The sequence below is a fragment of the Dermacentor albipictus genome, chromosome 3 (assembly GCF_038994185.2).
Source record: "Dermacentor albipictus isolate Rhodes 1998 colony chromosome 3, USDA_Dalb.pri_finalv2, whole genome shotgun sequence".
Classification (NCBI taxonomy): Eukaryota; Metazoa; Arthropoda; class Arachnida; order Ixodida; family Ixodidae; genus Dermacentor; species Dermacentor albipictus.
In genome coordinates this window covers 71,416,567-71,440,162 of record NC_091823.1, presented here as the reverse complement: position 1 = coordinate 71,440,162, position 23,596 = coordinate 71,416,567, and the positions used below count along the sequence as shown (strand labels likewise).

The window sequence follows — 23,596 nt, the reverse complement described above, 5'->3', positions numbered from 1 at the left end:
CTTTTTTCAACTACGAGTCGAGATGTATAGCAAATGGTTTCGCTGTATATTTAATGTCTTCCTTTCGTCTCGTACGAAGTCCTCGATTAGCTCAACTCGAGCTGTCTGGTTTGAATAGAAAGGTTTGTTGTCTGTACGATGCACTGATTTGGAAAATAGACCTGCATAAATATAGTATAATGCGGCAAAACAAAATTGAAACGAAACAAATTAATAAGGGAGTGCACGACAGGGACACTCGCTGAATTTTGCAGTACAAATCACATATATCGCGCGTATAATGCGGACCGAACTTCGCTACTGCTGGAGCCGAAAACGAAGGCATTTTAGGTTTCATACAGGGAGGCAAAGGAAATATAATTCAGACCATAACAAATTAGGGGTGCTTTATTGTATAGGAACAATTGCTCACAATAATGGTAGGTCAAGTAAATTCGATGAATGACGTTGTGAACTTCACGATGAAGTCCTTCTACAGTCGGCATTAGTGGCGTCAAAAGCTACGCTTGTCATATGTAGTACGTGCAAGTGGCCAAGAACTACGTACGAGTATGTATCTGTTTAGTTGATTGAGGCAAAATGCTTGATAACTATAGCTTCGCGTTATATCAGGTCAGCTTTCCATAAATGGCTAGTTCTGCTTTATCGCGTGCGCTTCTAAGCTTGCCATCTAACTAGTGGCATAGACATAAACGTGTTTCTTACAGTGGGGGGGGGGGGGGGGGGTAGAGGAGTGAACGCACTTTACTGGGGACTGGCAGTGTAAGGGGAGAGGGAGGGGGGCTTGGTAGGCCGCATACCGACACAGAAGTTTCGGGGTGCGGAAGGAAGGGTGGGTAGCGAGCGTTAGAAACGAGAACATATCGATGCCAAGTTTACCGGCGCAGATGGTCGAAGGCAGTGGCGGTCACATAGCCTTCGGGAAGTTGAGAAGAAGTCAGTCAGCTAGCACATCAGTTCTGCCAGACTCTGTAAGTTGAAGAAAGTTTCACAAAGGGGTAATATGCAGACCCAACGCACAAGCTGGAATCTATGTGAAGCGAAGCTTTATTAAAGCGGTTAATTAAATACTTTACAACTAGTGGTGATGCTTAGAATTTCGATTAGTTTCATCTTATGGAACAAATAAAGGAGTGTTTATGTTTATCTACCACAAAAGTCATAACTTTGTTGTCTTGCAATTTTTATGTTTATGCACAGCATCATTCACAAACTGTGTTCAGGCGTTCCAGTTCAGGCGGTTGCACAGTCTGAGACGTATACGCAGCGACGTCACGTGGACGAAGGCGATGTGTGATGCTCATTGAGGGAAGAATGGTGATGACAGGAGTATACGCAGAAAAGTACGACACGTATCAGGCAACATTTAGGGATGCTGCACTTCTTGTGTCACAGTCGGACATACGCATTCGGGAGGATTGGCAAAGGACGGACACGCCCCTAGATGAGTATACCGAATGACTAAATAAAAGTAATAAAGTAAATTGAAAGAATCCATGAAATATAAGTCACCGTTCTATTACAAATCGTTGTTCTTTAGAGATGCCCTTGAGCTGACATCATATGTTGAAGCGTTATCTTGTATTAGGTTAATATCATGAGTCATATAATTATTATCGGCATATTTCATCAGCCTACAAGGGTTGTATAAGCCACTAAGCTGCTAGTTTCTGGTTTCATATAAACTTCGCATATATAGCCACAAGTATGTCTGCCGAGATAACGACCAACCCAACAGCACCCAGCAACCAGGAGTCCACGCGAAAGCCGGGACAGCAGACAAATAAAGATTGGCTTTAAAAATAAAGGCATGCGCGCACACGCTAACACATGCATGCGCCACAATGCACTCGCCCGAAAGTTATTTACAGAGCCCTATTGAGGCTTATATCCAACAGGAACGCCGTATGCGCATTAGTGGGGCGCAGTGCAGACGCTGGACAATTGCCGCGGTCCCAGGACGTCCTGCAGCTGTAGTCCCGGGTCGTGTCGCATGTTCAGGTTATTCGCAAAGCTTACGCAGAGGGATGTGGATTACAAGAGACGAAAGGTGAAGTAAATTAGCGAGTGATTCGGGCGTCGCCCACTGTTAAAGCTGAAAACGGGGTGACGTACGCTGCACACTCGTTAATTTGGCACGTGCCTGTTGGCAGTCCAAACCAGCTACTCCAAGCCAGCACGCTGGCAGTCCAAGCAAGCACGAGGCTCGACATAACAGTGCGTCTTCGCCTCACCACTACTAACATTTCGAAAGCACGTGGCACCTCCTTGAATCGATTCATCAAAGTTGTTTTTTTTTAAGTTAGTGCGCACCTCAGCTTCGACGACGACTGCCTGTGGTTTCAGCTCGCGACCGGGGCGCCCGCCTAAGCGTTCCGGCATCCTGCTGGGCCTCGCGGGTGCCGCGCAGCACCACCAGGCGGGATCGGCGATGCCCGTCTTGCAGGCCATCAAGAAGATGCGGCCAGACGGGGACTTCGCGTCCGCCTACGCCAACGGAGAGGCCGTCTACGGTAAGAGAGAGAGCGCGCGCGAGAGAGACCACGTGACTAGTGCTGCGATTGTCTTTCACTAAACATTCTGCCAAAGTCAAGGGTCTGACAGAATCCCGTCTGGTCGGGATGGTGCATGACGAAAATTAGATGGTAAGTAGTACATTCTGCTGGTGGCTGAATGTGCAGCCTGTTATTAACGGTCAGAGTGGCACTCATATGAACCAGCAAATTGTGTAACTGAAAAGTACAGCTAATAAAGGAAAGGCGCAATGAGAGCGGACGAAAAGTCAACTTGACGCAGGTGGGAGTCAAACACCACATCTTTTGCATGACCTCACTCGTTTATTCTGTTTCTTTTTGTGTTGGTCGATTCCCTCTTCACGTTATTCACCAGTATGATCCGCCTGATTTGTGCCCTATCCCGTATTACTCCGTCTTAGTTGGACACAGCCAAACATTATTTCACCTTGAGCATGTTTGGCTATATTTCATAGTTCCTAACTTTCTTTTATTGATATGAAACCTTAATGAATAAAAATATAACTTTACAGTGTCTCGTGCAGCTCTGTGACACCTGTTATTATTTCCTTTCATCCACACCGTTTTATTTTCACATAAGGTTAGCAAAGAAAAGTTGTCAATTCAGGTTAAAGATGTGTTTAAATGCAATATAGCGCTGTGCAAGAATTTTGATGACTGGTAGACTTTCCGCGGTGTGGACAGAAATCTAGCAGCATGAGACGAATAAAAAGAAACGGTGAAAGTGTCAAAGCAATCGATAATGCAGCAAACCGCGATCGCGAAATTGAAGGCGTACTCTCGCAACTCTTGCAAAACAGGGACCGAACTCTCGAAACTTTCCTTTCGTAAGTGTTGCTTGCCATTGGGCGGCCGCTTGCTCGAGTATTATGCTCAACACGATTATTTGCTGTGATTTGGTCTTGCGACCAATTCTAGTGTAAGTACTTTCGTTTTCTTTTCTTTTCTTTTTTTTTCTTTTCTATCTATAAATACGGTCCCAGACGACTCGGTGGACAAGACCACCCTGCTGCTGAACTGCCTGCGGCAACAGATGGCCGATCCACTGGGCCGTAGCCAGGGCCAGCCGGGCGCCCAGCCGCTGCTGGCGAACGGGAGGCCGGAGAGCGCGGGTAGCCGCAACGATGCCGCCTCGACGCCGTCGCTCGAGCACCAGCGCCCGACGACCGTCCCTCCGTCGCACAAAACGTGAGTGTGCGGCGCTGCTGTCACGTGTTGAATGCTGCGTTTCTGATCGGTCTTCGCCCACAGCGAGTTCTTTCGGCTCTCGATGACGTCCGTTCTTCCCGCTCGTGTACCGCACTTAATGGGAGCTTGTGCACCTCGCACAGTTGGGCGAAGGGCAGCGAAGCGCAAGGGACATGCGCCGACTCTCAAATGACTTTTATTTGGAAGCTCGTGAAGAAATAAAAATAATGGCGCTTGGTTAAAAAAACACCTGGCACAAACCGGAACGTTTGCGATGTTAAGAGTGCACGATCGAGAACCCCGCGCACCACAGGCACTCTATCTTAGGCTGCCGCAACGTGCTGAGCAAATATTCAAATTCTTTGTCCCGGAGCCGCATTGATGATTGGCTCACGCATCCTTCTACTTTTGATCTCCCAGTCAGCGCACCTCTTTTGTATTTTCTTGCCCTTGTTCCAACTGTGAGGGCCAGCACAAACTTCAACATGAACGCCAACGAACACGCTCAGTTTTCTACCTTAATCAAAGCGCCTACCGCCTTGGAGTGGAGATGAAGTCCCGGAATTCACGCCGGACCGTGGCTATTTTACCATAGGCACAAAAAAAGAAAACGTTAGCGTATGCCTAATGGAGAACATAGGAAGCTCTTTCTCCCCACTTCGTGCGAGTTCATAGTTGGCTAATTTATCTTTGCTCATCTTGCTCTACGTGTACAATTGTGTCACTAATTGTAGGTTGACACATGACCGCTATTTATCCAGAAATATACACAACAGGTAGACGCAAAGTGTGTGGCACCAGAGCCACGCTCCGACACATGCTATGGGATTGCCGGGAACTAATACAGGACAATGCGAGCGCAGCCTCCATCGACAGCCTCCGCGAGCGATGGCAGGCCGCGCTGCTCAGCTCAAACCTAGAAGACCAACTCTGGGCAGTCGTGCAGGCCAAGGAAGCCGCCGAGAGGCAAAAATTCTTGGCCGTAACCTCGGCGGGTGCCCCAGCCCACTAACTCGCTGGACGCGAATCCTTCTGATTCGAAATAAAGTTTTCTCACACACTCACTCATGACCGTCTTCGCAAATTTATGGGGAATCATAATAGCTATACGCAGCCTAAGGTAATATTCAACCAGAAATAAGAAGTATTTACATTTCAGTTATAGCATTTGAACTAAAGGAGCAAGCACCTTTGAACTGTGAGTGCACTTTAGCTGACGTGGCTCTTTTCCGTAGATAATGTAGGGGCAAGAGCTGGTTTCACCTCTGAAGCTGCAGGGTCTGCTATACTCGAGCAGTTTTATATTTGAAACCTTCTTGGGCAGCTCTCATTTGCGACAGTTCACTCAATTTTGAGAAGCGTGCTTTACATAGAGCGGCAGACGGTGCGATGGGGTTGCACATTTGTTTCAGGAACTCCCGCACCTCTCAGACGGCGTGTGGAAGTACGCGAGCTTCGTGGAGTAAAAAAAGGGCTTGCCGCAGCGCACGTTCATTATCGCTGCCGTGATATTAGTGCATGCACAAAATAACCCTGACGTAAAAGTCTCGGCGTTGGTCAGTCGCTTGCGCGAAGCTGCTGTGGCGTAGTATTTAGAATGCCAGGCTTGAAATCCATGAGAAACGGTCGTTCGATCCCAGGTACACTTAGTAGGATGCCTTTTTATTACGTTAACTTGTCCCTGAACCGAGGCTGTGTTGTGCGGAGACAATCGGCCAAGTGATGGCGTGTCTCCTCGCATCGCGTGGCGAATTAGATTTCATCGTCATTTATTTAATCCCTTGGCGTGTCTTTGAATGCCGTAGTCAAGTTTTTGTTCTGTCTCTAGGTGTTGCAAACTGTTTTATATTGCGCTGTGCCGTGCAGGGGGCGATGGGAGCAGGACCTTTTAAGGCATCTTTGTTTGCCTTAGGTCCTGGAACTACTGGATATTTCTGTCTACAAGCAAAGTCTGAATTGTATTGAATTGAAACGAATCACTCGGAGAAGCAGGCATCTACATATCACAATGGAAGAACCTCCGGTAGGCATGCAAACGCACTCTGCCGTACATAGTTAGTGCAGTCTAGAACAGAGTGCGGGGCTCTAGGTTTTCCCGCGCCGTGACTGTGGGCTAAAAAAAGAGGCAGTTTTATCTGTGCGTGCGCGCGCGTTAGTGTGTGTCTATTTTAATAACTGATTACTGATTCTTCCTACTAATATTTTTTTCTAATTTTAACATGTAATTTCACCTTTCAGCAGTACTTCGTGTATAGCAGACCTGAAAGGTTACTTATGGCTGTAATTGGAAATAGTCCACTAATAGCCCGCGTGTTGGATGGGCAACAACAATAACGGCTCCTCGAATGGTGTTTAAACTATACGCGGCTGCGTCTTATTGGTGCGATACAGCACGCAATGCAGCTCATGTTGTGTCGTAGAAACAGCGCCCTGGCATCTACGAAACGAATATTGTACGGGTGCAATTCTTAAGGCCGTATTATCCCCGCCTGCTCGTGCAAGAGTCCGCGGCCTAATGGTTAAAGTATCGGGCTTGAATGTTACATGTCGTCTGTTCAAAATCCGACTGTCGGACAGTTCTATTTTGCACATATATATATATATATATATATATATATATATATATATATATATATATATATATATATATATATATATATATATATATATATATATATATATATATCATCAGCCTGGTTGTGGCCATGCCGTGCCTGCAAACTTCTTAATCTCATCCGCCCACCTAACTTTCTGCCGCCCCCTGCTACGCTTCCCTTCCCTTGGGATCCAGTCCGTAACCCTTAATGACCATCGGTTATCTTCCCTCCTCATTACATGTCCTGCCCATGCCCATTTCTTTTTCTTGATTTCAACTAAGATGTCATTAACTCGCGTTTGTTCCCTCACCCAATCTGCTCTTTTCTTGTCCCTTAACGTTACACCTATCATTCTTCTTTCCATAGCTCGTTGTGTCGTCCTCAATTTGAGTAGAACCCTTTTCGTAAGCCTCCAGGTTTCTGCCCCGTAGGTGAGTACTGGTAAGACACAGCTATTATATACTTTTCTCTTGAGGGATAATGGCAACCTGCTGTTCATGATTTGGGAATGCCTGCCAAACGCACCCCAGCCCATTCTTATTCTTCTGATTATTTCCGTCTCATGATCCGGATCCGCCGTCACTACCTGACCTAAGTAGATGTATTCCCTTACGACTTCCAGTGCCTCGCTGCCTATTGTAAATTGATGTTCTCTCCCGCGACTGTTAAGCATTACTTTAGTTTTCTGCAGATTAATTTTTAGACCCACTCTTCTGCTTTGCCTCTCCAGGTCAGTGAGCATGCATTGCAATTGGTCCCCTGAGTTACTAAGCAAGGCAATATCATCAGCGAATCGCAAGTTACTAAGGTATTCTCCATTAACTTTTATCCCCAATTCTTCCCAATCCAGGTCTCTGAATACCTCCTGTAAACACGCTGTGAATAGCATTGGAGATATCGTATCTCCCTGCCTGACGCCTTTCTTTATTGGGATTTTGTTGCTTGCTTTATGGAGGACTACGGTGGCTGTGGAGCCGCTATAGATATCTTCCAGTATTTTTACATATGGCTCATCTACACCCTGATTCCTTAATGCCTCCTATGAACACAACAATCAAACCTCCTATATATATATATATATATATATATATATATATATATATAATAATATATGGGGTTTTACGTGCCAAAACCACTTTCTGATTATGAGGCACGCCGTAGTGGGGGACTCCGGAAATTTTGACCACCTGGGGTTCTTTAACGTGCACCTAAATCTAAGTACACGGGTGTTTACGCATTTCGCCCCCATCGAAATGCGGCCGCCGTGGCCGGGATTCGATCCCGCGACCTCGTGCTCAGCAGTCTAACACCATAGCCACTGAGCAACCACGGCGGGTGTATATATATATATATATATATATATATATATATATATATATATATATATATATATATATATAATAGGGTGTCCCAGCTACCTTGGCCCAAGATGTTAAAAATACCCAAAAGCTCTAGAGAAACGTACCGACTGCATATATGTAGTAGCCGTAGTCGTATGTACTTACGGCCAGTATTTTTGTCATCACGAAGTATTACTTAATTATTTTAATTAGTTAACTTCGTAATTATTGCTTAAATCGCAAACATATCAATTACAAAGTTGTTGGGCACCTCAGATAACCTCCGAATCAAGCATTTGTTTAGTGCTCAGCTTTGCCCCCTTGGTTCTTGCGAGAAAAAACAAAAGCGTGCCAAACATCCAAAATACGAAATAGATAGGCGCTCGCGCGCCGCTACTCAAGCGCTCCCAAGCGAATAGCCACTGATACACGGCTTTACCAAGCGGCGGCAGCTCGATACAGGGCTTCACGCTATGTGATGGCCGCGGCATCAAGAGAACGCGCCGCTGACACATTGATAAGCGTAGCGGAGCCTTGTACGATGCGGCGATAAGAGAATTCAGCCGTATATCTTTCAATGGTTGCTTGTAGGCGCTTGAGTAGCGGCGCGCGAGCGCGTATCTATTTCGTATTTTGGATGTTTCGCACGCTTTTGTTTTTTCTCGGGAGAACTAACGAGACAAAGCTGAGCATTAAACAAATGCTTTATTCGGAGGTTATTTTAGGTGCCCTACAACTTTGTAATTGATATGTTAACGATTCAAGTGATGATTAATAAGTTCACTAATTAAAGTAATTGATTAAGTAATGATTCGTGATGAAAAAATGCTGACTGTAAGTACAACGACTGCGGCCACTATGCAGTCGGTACGATTTTTCTAGAGCTCTTGGGTATTTTTAAAATCTTGGTCCGAGTTAGCCGGGACACCATATATATATATATATATATATATATATATATATATATATATATATATATATATATATATATATATATATATATATATATATATATATATATATATATATAGGGTGTCCCAGCTATATATATATATGAGAGGGGAAGGGGGACAGTTATCATCTTTACCAATTCCTCCGCCCCGCTGTCAGAGTGAACGCCGCATGCACCAGACTTGTCACATGAGGGAGGAGCTTTGCGCCGATCCTCCCTCTCTTGCATGCATAATCATGAGAACGACAATTAAAAATTGGAGTCGGATATCTTGGAGCACAGACACACTAGAAGAATTCTTCCCACTGATACTGAGTAGAAACACGACTGCCTCTTTTCAATGCAAACATACCCACTTAGTGCAGTCAACAAAACGTTATTCAATTTAATTAATTAGGCTGACAGAAATACTTACCATCTCACTTTGTGTCCGCCTGGCCACATAACTTATTTGCAGAGGTGACCTTCACGTGCCTCCCAGTGGCTAATTTTAAGAAAGCCATAAAGCTTAATTTTGAACACCCGGTAGAAGCTGAGTCTTGACAACGGCTACTAAATGTAGAGTATTCTGTATTCAAAGTTGCCCAGGACTATAGCACGCCGCGGTACGGTAAATTATACCATAGCACATTACATTTTAACAAGTAGATATCTTTTGGTATAGATCGTGGATGTGTGAGAAAGTACTTTAATAAACAAACAAACAAACAAACAAACAAATAAATAAATAAATAAATAAATAAATAAATAAATAAATAAATGACATGGCAATTACTCAATTGGGATGTAAGACAAGGATTTTGCAAAGTGAACACTGTATTAACAGAAGACGACACCGTTTCATGTTTAGGATAAAGGCGCGTTGTAGTCATAAGTCCCAAGTGATTTAGTTAATTATTCCTGATTTAAAAAAGAAGACAATATCTGGCATTCTTGTCCACTTATGTATATCTGGCAGCCACATACAATTTCATATTTTGTATTAAGGTTATCCTGAATGAACAACCCCGCTTGAACAGCCCTTGAACAACATGGCAAAAAAAGAAGAAAGAAAAAGAATATTATTTTTTCTAATCGTAGCCATGCAAAATTCGGTCCGGTTGCTCGGCCCTTCGAAATAAAGTTTGTTTCACCGAACCAACAGATCGATACAACTCCCGTTGCATTCAATGCATTGTTCACGCTTAGATTCATGTGAAAACTGTGAGAGCAGCCGAGGAACGAGATGTCGAGACCACGCGTTGCTCCAACAGATTGGGCTACTTTATGCACACACGAACACGCACACACACAAAAACACAGTCAGAAGGGAGGCAATTTAAACACGACAACATGCTCACAAGAAAGGAAGAGTATGTACTCCTGTCACGGCGATTCGTATAGAGCTGTATTTAAGAGTCAGCGGGCAAAAATTGCACGACATTTCACTTCCATTTTTGTACCACGGTGGAAAATTTGGCATGCTGCACGCTTCAGTTGTCTTTTGGCTATATCGCTCGCGGCGAAGAAGAGAAATTTATTAACATTTTAAAAGAGTGAAATTACAGTGACCGATGGTGGGTGATGTCGTCATCTAGCAATCTATATCCCAAATGAATACAGATAAAATAAATCGTCCTTCAATACGACTAATTCGTCGGCTAGTTGGCAAGCTGCAACATTATTGCACCAGCACCTGCCTATGCCTCTTTTGTTCCTTTCGTTAATTGTCTATTTGCACCAGAACACTCTTTGCTTTCTATTTTAAATCTCCCTTTAAAAGAGAGAATAAAGTGAGGGTAGTTAGTGTGCTGAATAACGAGTAACGTGCATTTCTTGCCTGGGTCCTGAAAAACAAGAACTCAATTCACTAAACAATGTTGCGATGTAATTTACTAAGACCTTTTAAGGGGAGCTATTGCGACAGATTTGTTGCGTGTAGAAAAAAGCAATAATGTCTAAATATGTTATTAAAGAAGGATAACATGCCATGAAATGCTTCAAGTACAAGAATCAGGGACGTAGAATACAATGTTCAGAGAGTAACTTGCTACATATGGAATACATTGGGCGTCCGCAACCTGAAAAAAAAAATGTGGTAAAAGGGTTTCTCCGCTGAAGAAGCTCGCAGCCAAGAGTCAGTACTTCCGTGATGCCACGAAAACACGCAAGTTCGGGTGGTGCTGTTTCCCAACGAGAACGTGCTCCTAATTTTTAACGTTTAGTATACGCACTGAGCTACAAAGTGAAGAGCATTAAGAACTCAACTGCGTCTCATGAGGGACATCATTGAGTGCCAAGAGGGACGGAATGAATGAGAAGAACAAGGAGACTCGAAGGGCTAGATTTTTTGTTAGTCACAACCATATGACGTAAATAGACAACGAAACCGGAGAAAGCGCAGGGGATATTAGTCTTTACGTTTCATTGAAATGTAGAAATAATAAGCTAAAGGTGAATGAAAGGGGACAAAAAGATAACTTGTCACAGGTGGGACCCGAAACTTGCGTGCGGTGCTTTACCTATTACGCTACGGCGACGGCTGTTCGCATGTCCTCATTCTTGAGAATATACGTGTGAGTGCACGATCTCACACTGGGAGTGTTATCCAGTGCCACTCATGGTTCAGGCGACGGAATGTTAAACACCCTTTTGACCGCAGGCTTAACGTATAGTACGTGACGCTAAGCTACACGTTCTCTTTTATTCACGCTTCTATCTTAAGGTAGGATTGCCGCCCTCACCGATAGTTGTTTTTATTTTTATTTTTGCGAACGGTTTTGCGAATGGTCAGGAAACGCACGAAAAGCGCGTTTCTCAAAAATAGAGGGAGATTGTTTTCCGGGCCTTGGTGCTGGTCGTCCGTTTCTCGATTACCGGTGGTCATCATGCCATCAAATACGTAACAGTACGAACTTTTCGTGTCAGTTTTCATGTCCGTGTTTTCCTCTGACAGTTCTACGGGACCACCAGAGCTTGTCATGGACGACAGCTGCTATATGGCCATGGAACAAGGACACGCCGATGCCAAATCTACCGGTGCAGATGGTCGGAGTGAGTGGGAGTCGCAGGGCTTTCGGGAAGTTGAAAGTCAGTCAGTCAGTCAGCCAGTCCTGCAGGACCCTGCAAGGTGCAGGAAATTTCATGAAAGGAAAGAATAATCATCCACTCGAAAGCAGCACTAAGCTACAAAAGACTATACCGGCTTCACAGAAATGAAGCTTCGCAACTGAAGAAAAAATAAAAACAAAACCGTCATGATGTTACATTTTGCATTGATAAATCAGCATCAGGGGCATCACTACAGTGCAATATTACCTAACAACGTTCTCAAACTCGTCCGTCTCGCACTGCGCCCTTTCGTTGGAATCACACGACTCCATCAGTAAGGAATCACAGTATGACTACTTGAATATAGTGAATATTAGTGCGGTGAATTAAACAACATTTACTTTATTTAGCGCACGAATCTCTTAGTCGATACCTACTTGCCACACTATTGTACCTTTACAACGTGACTGAGGAAAGTTGCAGTATAAGGAGAGACGGTCTTACCTTCAACCTAAATAGTCGGTTTCACTTCAAGTTTACAAATATCCCTATTGAAGGCAGGCTGGTTGAATACTGTTGAAAAGGACAGCAAGCAATGGTCAAAATAATTTGATCTGCACAAATTAACATTTTGTCCTTACTGCACGATACGGTAATTTTTTCGTTAAATGACAACTGAGTGTTTATTGATCCTTGATTTTTGATGGCAACATATCTGCTAGATTCCTTTTCTGAGCTGGTAATCATTCTAGTGACCGAGCAATGTCTAACATCTTCGGTTGCTCATTTTATAGCACTCCGGCTCAGCTCCAAAAGCCACGTAATACAAAGCTAAAGATTTGCAAAGATAAGCGCTTTCGTAGCCATAACTAGACATTAGGACCCGCTTATTTCTATGAGGAAAAAAAGGAAGGCTTAATTGATATCCTACGCGACCTCTTTAGCGCTATTAAAAGTGTTCTGAAACAGCTGAAGATTCCATCAGTGCAATTGAAGCACGCTGCAAGAGGCAAAGCTCGATAGCACATGGCATTCGGTGTAATTAGGTTCCTGAAAGTTGTGCTTGTTGCGGTTATGTAAATCACGTTTGCACTTAATTACTGGCATGCTGAGAAAAAAACCGCGATGTGTTCCAGCTGGCTACACATTCGAGGCGACCGCCCAGCACCCTAACCTGCCGCCGCAAGATCGTGGGGCCACAAGTGACGGGTCCGGAAGAACCGGGCCGCAAGGGGACGAAAGTCCGGACGAAGGTACCTTTACAAATTTTCACAGCTGTGTTTCTCAAGCTTTGATCTCTGGTCATCCCCGGAGTTTCTCGAGAGAATTCAGGGGCTCTCTATAACCCAAATATATGTATATATAGGTTTCATTGGTCAATCCTACAGGTCAGCCCGCTTAAGTCCCCTGGTAGAATTACGCAAACTACGCTTTGCCTGTGAAGCGTGCATAACTGCGTTATTTACAATTTTACAGCATAGGCACCTTTACAAGCACTAGAGAGCACCATTTAAGGGTTAAAAAAAAATTAAATTATGGGGTTTTACGTGCCAGAGGCAAACTTGCAAGAGAAAACCACAAATTACCCTTTCAGACAACCCGAACAATAGATGGTGCCAACAGCACGCCTAAACACCGGGCAAGAACGTTTGTAATTCACACTCCCTTCCCTTCTGAACGCTTATACATCTGCACATTTTGACTTATTCACCTGCACTCATAAGGTATTGCGTAGGATTTATATAGAAGGTAGCTCCGAACAATTTTCATCCTCAGTTGTGCCAAAATGAGTCTTTGCTTCTGTATCTCATATTTCATGTATGAGAGTGTGATATGTAATAACAAGCTTTTTATCCCTGTGTTTACTCAGTACGATTGAAGTGCTCTTGCGATGTATAGCCTTACATTTTTGTTCTTTTGTTTCGTTTATACGACACCTGAAGTTGAGTCGTTGTTTGTCTTCTGCTGTTGCCTGTGAAATGGGGGCTGCGGCTTTGTCAAGCTGTATTTTTACAGCTTTTCCTGCAGCTCCTCTATCCATGTATCTGTGAGGAAAAAATAAAATTTATTATTATTATTATTATTATTATTATTATTATTATTATTATTATTATTATTATTATTATTATTATTATTAAAACCACTTTCTGATTATGAGACACGCCGTAGTGGGGGACTCAGGAAATTTTGACCAGCTGGGTTTCTTTAACGTGCACCTAAATCTAAGTACACAGGTGTTTTCGCATGACGTGTTTATATATATATATATATATATATATATATATATATATATATATATATATATATATATATATATATATATATATATATATATATATATATATATATATATATATATATATATACTTCAGTGTATGAAGGATACGGGCTTGGACAAGCGGCTGTGACAGTGATGTCGCGTACCGCGCAAGAGTGACGGACTGTAACTGACGATGTGTTTGCTGTGTTATGTCTCTCTCTTTCTCCTCCCATCTTTCATCGCCCCATCCCGCTCCCATGTGTAGGGTAGCAAACCGGTTAGGCTAATCTGGTTAACCTCCCTGCCTTCCTTCTCCACTTTTTCCTTCCTTATATATATATATATATATATATATATATATATATATATATATATATATATATATAGAGAGAGAGAGAGAGAGAGAGAGAGAGAGAGATTTCATTGGTACATCCTATCGGACAGCCCGCTTACGTCCTTTGGTAAAGTTTCCTGTAAAGCGTGCATCACTGCGTTATTACCAATTCTACAGCAGAGCCACCTTTACAAGTGCTAGAGAGCACCATTTAAGCGTCAAGCTAATGCTAAACATAAATTGTTTTAAAGACCAGTAAGCATTTATTTATTTATTTAGTTAGTTAGTTAGTTAGTTAGTTAGTTAGTTAGTTAGGTAATTAGTTAGTTAGTTAGTTAGTTAGTTAGTTAGTTAGTTAGTTAGTTAGTTAGTTAGTTAGTTAGTTAGTTAGTTAGTTAGTTAGTTAGTTAGTTAGTTAGTTAGTTAGTTAGTTAGTTAGTTAGTTAGTTAGTTAGTTAGTTAGTTAGTTAGTTAGTTAGTTAGTTAGTTAGTTAGTTAGTTAGTTAGTTAGTGCTCTCAATAGAACCTGACCTGCAGCGTAACTGTTTCTTCCTGACAATGTCACTTCCTACTGTGGACTTCGAGTAAAATTCGTACAATATATCTGATACAAATCCTTTATTGAACCTGTTTAGTATTTTACGAGCCGTTTAGTGGGCCTGTTTAAAGTCGTTTAATGGGCACTGCTAAGCACGAGTTTAATAAGCTCTGCTAAGCATTACGTGCCCATTCGCGGGACCTAATCCCTACCGCGGCGGCCACATTTAGATGGGGTGAATAGCAAGAATGCCCGTGTGCGGTGCATTCGGTTCCCGTTAAAGAACCCCAGGTGGTCTAAATTAATCCGGAGTCCCCCACAACGGCGTGCCTCATAGCCATATCGTGGTTTTGGCACGTAAAACCCCGGAATTCGTTTGAATGGGCCTGTAAGATATAATAAATAAATAAACTTATCAAGTGCAGTTTGACATGAAAGACTGCAATATAGCTGGTCTGAGGCCAACATGGATGTTCGTTATTTCTTGTTGTTCGGTTTGAGCTGCTTCTATATCTGCAAAAAAAAATTATTTTCCTCGAGGGCGTCCCTAAATTAAGCTGACAGCGAATCGACAAGATATGAGAACCCCTTCCATGTAGGCCACATTCATTTAAGTTCTGTGTAGTTGGCGCTAAGACTATATAGTACATAGTGGACAACGGCAAAATTAAAGTACACTCGAGTGTTTACAAATACTATTGCAGTTGTCAATGAGAGTTTTCCGGGCATTACTATTTCGTTTCTTTTTTTTTTTCTCTCCACAGCAAATCGACGTAATTTATTCTATGTTGAAATTATTCGATATCAAATGAAAACCATGACAACAGATCTAACAGTGTCGAAGGCAGTAAACAACCTGCGCTCAAAAAATATCCTTCGGCTAATCGGTTAAGGTAGATTCACAACACAGGCCCTATAGCTGATTCATATCACAAATGAGCGTGACGTGGCTAAGTTGAAACAAATTGCGCAGCGCCCAGGTATTCTAGGTAGCGTCATTGCACCCTTGTGTGCAGCCTGATTCGGTGGCATTGAGCTGCGTCGTGCTGGTGAACGGAATGAATTAGGAATTCAATATGTCGTGTGAATAGAGCTTTAGAAACTAGCGCGTGTTTAGGTAGGCTAGAGCCTTTGCACTTTCACGAAGAAAGCTGCTGCTGTTACTGAAGTGCTGAATGTGTATTTGCGTTCAAACTCCTACACAATTCGCATACAAAAGTTGGTGCGGCAAAACTTGTACGGTACTGGAGTGTGGCAATTTTATCAGAAAAAGTACGATAAGGGCGAAGCACATAATGCTCATATCGAGATATTAGTGCAGCCGAACCATTTATGAAGTGACACAAACAAGAACAACCGCTATCGTATGCTGTCAACGTGGTCTGCAGTCATTGCTTGGCGATGAGCATATCGGCCCCATGGGCGCTTTCTGTTTCAACAACCTCTTGTCAGAGGTTGGAATATTTGATTAAGGGGTTACTGACCGCCAACCATCCGAAACCATTTGATGGATTATAGGTAACTAGGATGAACACTTCAGTTTACACGGTTGCGCTAACATACGTCTACCTTGGTCACATCCATTTTATATTATTTGTGATTACTTTGTGTTGCCACAGGTCGACACATATGTTTAGCGCGAAGTGTCCTGCTTCCTGAAGTTTCATCTAACGCGTTAATTTTTCATTCCGCTTCAGTGCTGAAGTTAATTTCATTTCGTTCATTTCTTTTGCCATAATTTGACAAATGAAGCATTGGCATTTGCGTTACCGGTATTTTAGGTGTCAACAAAGTCGGTCGCTGACTCTCGCTTTTGGTACGCGTCGCAGGTGACTCTAGCAAGGGCAGCTGCTGCCGCGACGAGCTGCTGGGCCCCGGTGAGGCCACTCCACCCATTGCGGGGTTCCCGGAGTCCCTGCAGGAGGCGGCTTTGCTCCGCGCCTACGACGTGTACTCTATGGAGGCCCTTCTGAGGAACATACAGGCGCTGCTGCGCGTGGCCGCCGACGGTGCCAGGCATCACGACAGACAGGTGTCCCTAGAAAAAGGTGGGCCTCCTCTTTTCCACTTCTATCTATCCATCTGTCCAGCCATCTCTCTATCTATCCATCTATCTACCTATCTTGAATTCTGGGGTTCTACGTGTCAAAACTACGATTTGATGATGAGGCACGCCGTAGGCGGGGACTCCGGATTCATTTTGACCACCAGGGGATCTTTAACGTGCCCCCAGTGCACAGGACACCGATGTTTTCGCATTTCGCCCTCATAGAAATGCGGCCGCCGTGGCTGGGTTTTGATCTCGCGACCTCGTGCTTAGCAGAGCAACACTATGGCCGCTAAGTCACCGCGGTGGGTATCTAGCTATCCTAAAGCTCTCCCGTCGCTTACAAGCTTTAGGTTGTCACCTGTTTTTCACTAGACTCCCTGCTCGAGCTAAGCATGCGCCTTTGAACTACCCTTACCGATGGTATCATTCACTGAACGAAAGTTCGATAACCATTGCCTTGGTGCCTTAATATTGAACCACCATCAGTAAACAAACAAAGCCTGCGCTTAATCACCCGGCCTTTGCGTACAATTGCATTAAGCCTGCCTGTTAAGTGCAGCAGAATAGGCAGACTTAATACGGCATCCTGTCTACTCATAGTTTCACGGGCCACAAGATATCGCCATGGTTTGATAAGTTTGTCTACACTACGACGCTTAGTTCATCAACAGTGCTGTAGGACCACCATAATGGGCCTCGCCGGTGCACTACGATGCGTAGCGGTCATCGACAGGGGTTCTTGTAGACGTTCGAGTTTCGTAGCTCTCCATCCCATAGACTACTGTCTCGCACCATGATTTCGGCATGAGAAAAATACACTTAATTCTTCTCAAGTATTTCTAGCAGGTGCGACTGCATCAGAAGTTTTCACTTTGCAAATAGGACATGAGTTTTGGAGTTGGCACCCTAGCGACACCAGTGACCTCAACGTATCAGTTCATAATTATGAGTGGCAAAACTCAAAGCTCCGATTTTTGTTATTGCTGAGAGCATGTCTCTCTATATTATACAGGCGGTAATCTGTACAGTCTAAGTTCCATTTAAAAAAACCTTTGGTTCAAATAGCGTAAAGGGCTCAACATATCAGAAATCTCAGTAAATCATAAAATGCAATTTTGCATATTTCATGGCCAAAGTGTCCGTCAGTAACCTCGTAGGCATGTCGTTGTGCACAAGCCGTGCATCGTAGCTTTCACTGTGCGCACGGTAGATACTGAACCATGATAGTAATTTGAACGTCAAATGGCAAATACATGTAGAAATTAAATGCATAATTGTTTATGAATTATTAATAAATTAATTAATCAATCTTGCATCATAATAACATCGTGGTTTCGGCGCGTAAAACCCCGGAATGTATTTTTTTATATTAACACCACATACAGAAGGCGTCAGCATGACACATGTAAATCCCAAGAACTATGCTTAAACAATTATACCAACAGAACGAGAGGTACTTGTGCCTCAAATCCGAAGCGTGCGATGTGCGCGCGCGCTCAGCATGCTGAACGGCGAATTTCCTGTTGAAGAAAACACACGCAAATACAAGCAAAGCTATCGTCTTCAGCCCTTTTTTGTTCTAGGTTAAACGAACGCAACCCATATTCTTTTGAACACGAGATGGAATTTCAGTTCCCGCGCTTTTCTGCATCATAACTATTGTATAGTGAGCCTTTCACTAATGTCACGTAACTAATCAATTCAATATTGTTCACGGATCGTCCTCCTTTACAGTAACATAGTGATTCAGTGATTACTTTAGCTAATTGTCTCATTAGAATAAGTTAGTGCTCTCTGGCACTGCAAGAGCGTTATTACAACGCCCGCTGCAGTGATGGCAATCAGGCCTTCTTACCCTTCTCTCAACATAGAGTCGAAAACTGTGTGTTAAGAACGTGCGTACTCTCAACACACATTTCTACCTTTGTCCCTTCAGTGTTCGCTTCAGTGCACTGCTACTATATACATTCAGGGTTGCACAGTGCTTCTAATTTAGCCAATGGCCCAAGTAATATTCCTTTTGTTCAACTCGCTTACGCCCCCTGGTATCATTACGCGAACCACGCTTTGCCTGTAAAGCGTGCATCACTGCGTCACTTGTAATTCTACGGCAGAGCCACCTTAACAAGCACTAAAAATCACCATTTTAAGGGTCATGCTCAAGCTATACATAAAAAGCTTCAAGGACCAATAATGACAAGCTGTTTCAAATGTAAGTAACTTTGTTTTAACCATTGTACACACAGCCGAGCTTGGAATGGAAATTCTGCGTGAGCGAGAGTTGCGAGAAAAGGTGGAGAAGCAACTTGCTGAGGAACAGAAATTTCGAGGTGAGGCGACCATTTTACATTTACCGCTACACTACCACTTTAAAATTTGTTTCTAATAATGAACATGCATGTGCATGCGCGCGCGCGCGTGTGTGTGTCTGTGTGTGTGTGTGTGCGTGTGCGTGTGCCTGTGTGTGTGTGCGTGTGCGTGCGTGCGTGTGTGTGTGTGTGTGTGTGTGTTTGTGTGTGTGTGTGTGTGTGTGTGTGTGTGTGTGTGTGTGTGTGTGTGTGTGTGTGTGTGTGTGTGTGTTTGCGTGCGTGCGTGCGTGCGCTTTGTCACCTAATACTATAGTTACTATAGTTACTTCGTGGGTTCCCAAAAAGGACCACTTCCACCCCCAGTTGTGTTGAGCATAATGCTGAGTGCGCAATCGGCTCACATTCCGCACCCCGTGCTTTCCACCCGATTTCTCAGTGCTGTACCAGCGGCGTCTGCGGAGAGAGCGACGGTCACGACGCAAGGTTCAGGAGCAGCTCCAAAACGAGATCAAGCGCAGGCTCAAGGTGGAGGAAAGCCTGCGCGAGTCTTCAGCCGACGCCGTGCGCTTTGTGGCCGGTCAGTGGACGGTCTGCCTTCACGATGCCTGCCTTCGCTATCACTTTCCGTCGCTTGCACTTTAATATCGTCGCTGCGAACCTCCCTTGATCGTATTCGCAATATTTACTTCTAATAGTTCCTAAAAGCAATCCTACATGCGAGCACATTACGCATGGTAAAAATAAAAACAGCACCAGCACGAACATATTCACATTTTTTATAGATAACCGCAGTTCTGTTTTCAACAATATATTTAGTTTCCAAAATAAATTCAAGTATTACGTCAATCGGATAAGAAGATTAGTTTCCATCAAACGTAAGGTATTTAGTATGCTGCAAGTTTCTTCTTGTAGATTCGAGACTGATACACAATGAACGTAAGAAATCGCGATTTGCAAGGCCGTGATCACTCTCTATGAGAGTTAACTTGAGTCTGTCCTGCAAAACGATAAGCGCTGTCCTCGAAGTAGCGTTACACGAACTTAATACTATGAGAGAGTTATGGTTTGCTATTTGTTCAGTTGTTATCAGACTACAGAATTGAAGAGTTGTCCCTTTGCTCGCAATTTCCGCTCAGAATCCATGGAGTCAAAGGACGGTTCGGACCAGGAATTCAGGCTAGACACTGAACAAAAGATGCACGGTAAGTAAATGCCCAAAAAACCTTCATCGCGATGCTTGCAGCACAAACGACGCATCCAAATATGCAAATCGTGCTCATTTAAGCTCGAATGATCGCGCCTTGACATACACCAACATAAACTTAGTTTTAGCTAATACTTTGTGTGACACAAGCCGCCAAACAATATTCTCTGCTATACAGTGATGTAAAGTAATATCATCTCGATATTCGCTGACTAAATCAAGCGTGGAACGGCACTGTATCTGAATATATACAAACAGTGGTTTCGCTCAATCTAATGTACGCATGCAACCGGTACAAGCAACAGCTCTACTGATCGTTTTGGAAATTACAGCGTTTGACACCAATAATTTATTTGATGGATAAGGAAACGTGTCCATGATAGGGCTAGGACAGAAAACGCCCGTGTCGTGCCTTACATAATCATTACATGGAATGAAAGAATAGAAAGAAAAAATGCAATGACACTTGGCACACGCCGTATGGCCAAAGTGCACTTGCTAAGTCTTCAGCGGTTTGGTTGCCGCCCTAACTGCTTCCGTTTTACTAAGAAACATTATCTTAATGAGCATTTTTATACGTGGCAAGCCCCCTGCCCTCCTCCTATTCTTCTTCTTTCTCTCATTCTTCTTCCTGCTCATCTTCCTCCTGTCCTCCTTCTTTATCCCTTCTCCTTTTCTTGCTCCTCCTCATATTTTTCTTACTCTTAAACGTCTTCCTGCGCTTTCTTCGCTTATTCATCCCCCTCCTCTTCTTTTTTGGTCTTCGATCCCATTCTCTTGCTCTCCTTGCTGCTGTTCTTACTGCCCTCTCCCACTGCTCCCTTCTCCTCATCATCTTCTTCCAGCTGTCTTTTCCTAATTCATCAGTTTCAACTGCATCCTCTTCTTTCTGCTCTTCCACCTCTCTTTCTTTCCCTGCTCCTCCTCCTAAATTTTCTTCTTTCCCCTCCTTATCGTCTTGTTCCTGCACGTCTTTTTCTAATTCATCTTTCTCCTCCTCCTCTACTTCCTCCTGCTCTTATTTTTCTAATTCATCCTATTCCTATTGTTACTGCTCTTCATTCGCCCTCCTTCCACCTGCTCCTCTTCCAGGCCATCTTCTTTCTGTACTTCTTCTTCTATTTTATCATCCTTCTCCCCGGCAAAAAGTAGTACAGTGCGATGACGGACAACTCATGTGAACTAGACACACAAACCACATTGTTCTTGCTGGTATCTCCGTTGTCTACGTTCGCACTACACTGCTTGCTATCACGAAGCGCTAACTAGCCTTGTATGTCGTGTTGCACGCCCTGCCCATGGTAGCAGGCTAGAGTCTCTGCTTCTATATCTGATCTTTCCACCCTCCTTTCGTTGGACTGTCAACCAATCAATCAATCAATCAATCAATCGATTAATTAAGTAATTAATGCTATGCTAATTAATGAGGTCATTGAGATTAATTATCTTATTAATAAAAGATAACTCTGGTAATCAGATAAAATTACTTACTTAATTTTATCTTATTTGAAACATAACTGATTATCCTTTGATAAAGATGTCTGTCTGTCTGTCTGTCTGTCTGTCTGTCTGTCTGTCTGTCTGTCTGTCTGTCTGTCTGTCTGTCTGTCTGTCTGTCTGTCTGTCTGTCTGTCTGTCTGTCTGTCTGTCTGTCTGTCTGTCTGTCTGTCTGTCTGTACTATTGCTCTTCATTTCATATACTTGCTCTATTATTTGTTATCTAATCATCCATCGTATCTCTCTTCCACCAAACATCCCACGCTCTCCCTACCTGTACTCAGATTGCGCCATGTCTGTCTACGCTCCGGAACCACCTCGGTGCGGCAGCCCCGGGAGGTAGCGCGGTCGCGACGCCGAGCGGTTTTCGCCGCTGGACGGCGGTGGCGGCGCCTCCTCCTCCGCTTAACGGGACGGGAGCGGCCATTGCTTCCGTGGTAAGCTAGGAACGACGCCTTGCGTCAAGCAGCCAAGTTCGTACATAGCGGAGGAACTGGAAGAGTGACGTGGACGTGTGTACAGGTGACCTCTCGTCGTTGTACGCCAGAAAAAAAAAACAGCAAGTCCTCGCTTCTGTTTCCTCGTAGTTTGTCAATAAAATGGCATAGCCTTTGCTGCAGATTCAAATCTTCTCACTTAGTAACTTCGGTGCGCAACTGCGGTGCGCAACTTGTTTTTCTTTTCTATTTTTTTTTTCTGCGCACTTGACCGCTTAGAGCGCAATAGCTCAGCACGCCTCGTCACAATATGCTTGACATTGCGATGCGCATTCACGGTCAGTAGTTTCCAAGTCACAGCAAAAGCACAAGCGTTCATTTAGACTGAGTAATAAGGCTCGCGGAGTAGTGTTGGCATTTTGAGGTAGTAGAAAGCAAAAGCGTCCTGCTCGTATAATTTGCAATATACTAAGTATCCAATACAAGCCCCGCTACATGGCACGTAAGTTCTCCTGAAACTGAAGTGGGTTGCTCGGGAACTGTTGATCAAGAATGTGTTTTGCGTTAGCCTTCTTGAGCTCGTGCGCCATGCGAGTCCGCGTCACGTATGTAGTGTACACACAGAATGAAGCGCGACAGGAAAACGTTAAAGCAGAAAACCTCATATGTTCAATTACTCGAGAGTGCTCTGTCATGTCGCTACAAATCTTGTCTAGTCCAGAATTACCGGATACATTTGAGCACAACAGCCAACCAACCTTCACTACCGACGTGCGAATTCGAATCACATTTCAGGTTTTCTACAACGCCGTTTTCATTATGATCAATCTGTAGGGTAGCAAACAGGATACTCTTCTGGTTGACCTCCCTGCCTTTCCTGTCCTTGCTTTCTCTCTTTCTCTCTCTCTCTCTCTGTAGCGGGGCAATAGCTCACCTCGAGCGCGAAAGGAGCGTCAGTTTCATATACAAACTACGCAGAAATTACGTATTCTCTTTCCCTTTAGGTCACGTTGTACAGTCTGAGGTGTGATGAAGGGATACAGGAGGCGCCAACCTTACTAGGTCACACCGTCTTCCCCTTGAGACAACAATTATTTTAATATTTACAGTGAAAATAACTGTATGGAATGGAGAAACCAAGCACCGAGCTCTGCGTGCATGGCTTCGTTATGAACAATATATCGGCGAAGGTGTCTTAATTGTAGCTCTGATAGCCTGAAGGCTATCACGTACATGTCATTTAGGACTGTATGCAGTCCAGCACCATGGCTCAGGCGTTTCAACTTGCCGGCGCACAAACCGCACCTATAATATCGGTCTATTTGC

General features: G+C 43.8%; 1 protein-coding gene across 1 annotated transcript in view; it reads left to right on the top strand.

The window, feature by feature from the left end:
* LOC135914321 (dachshund homolog 1-like) overlaps nt 1-22,442 on the top strand; it is a 68,606-nt gene extending 46,164 nt beyond the window's left edge. The window contains exons 3-11 of the mRNA XM_070535579.1: nt 2,347-2,513; nt 3,518-3,722; nt 11,547-11,644; nt 12,778-12,894; nt 16,603-16,821; nt 19,070-19,153; nt 19,569-19,709; nt 20,269-20,334; nt 22,118-22,442. Coding sequence (XP_070391680.1) covers nt 2,347-2,513; nt 3,518-3,722; nt 11,547-11,644; nt 12,778-12,894; nt 16,603-16,821; nt 19,070-19,153; nt 19,569-19,709; nt 20,269-20,334; nt 22,118-22,176 — 1,156 coding nt within the window. The 3' untranslated portion in view covers nt 22,177-22,442. The remainder of the gene's footprint in view (nt 1-2,346; nt 2,514-3,517; nt 3,723-11,546; nt 11,645-12,777; nt 12,895-16,602; nt 16,822-19,069; nt 19,154-19,568; nt 19,710-20,268; nt 20,335-22,117) is intronic.
* Nucleotides 22,443-23,596: the final 1,154 nt, after the last annotated feature.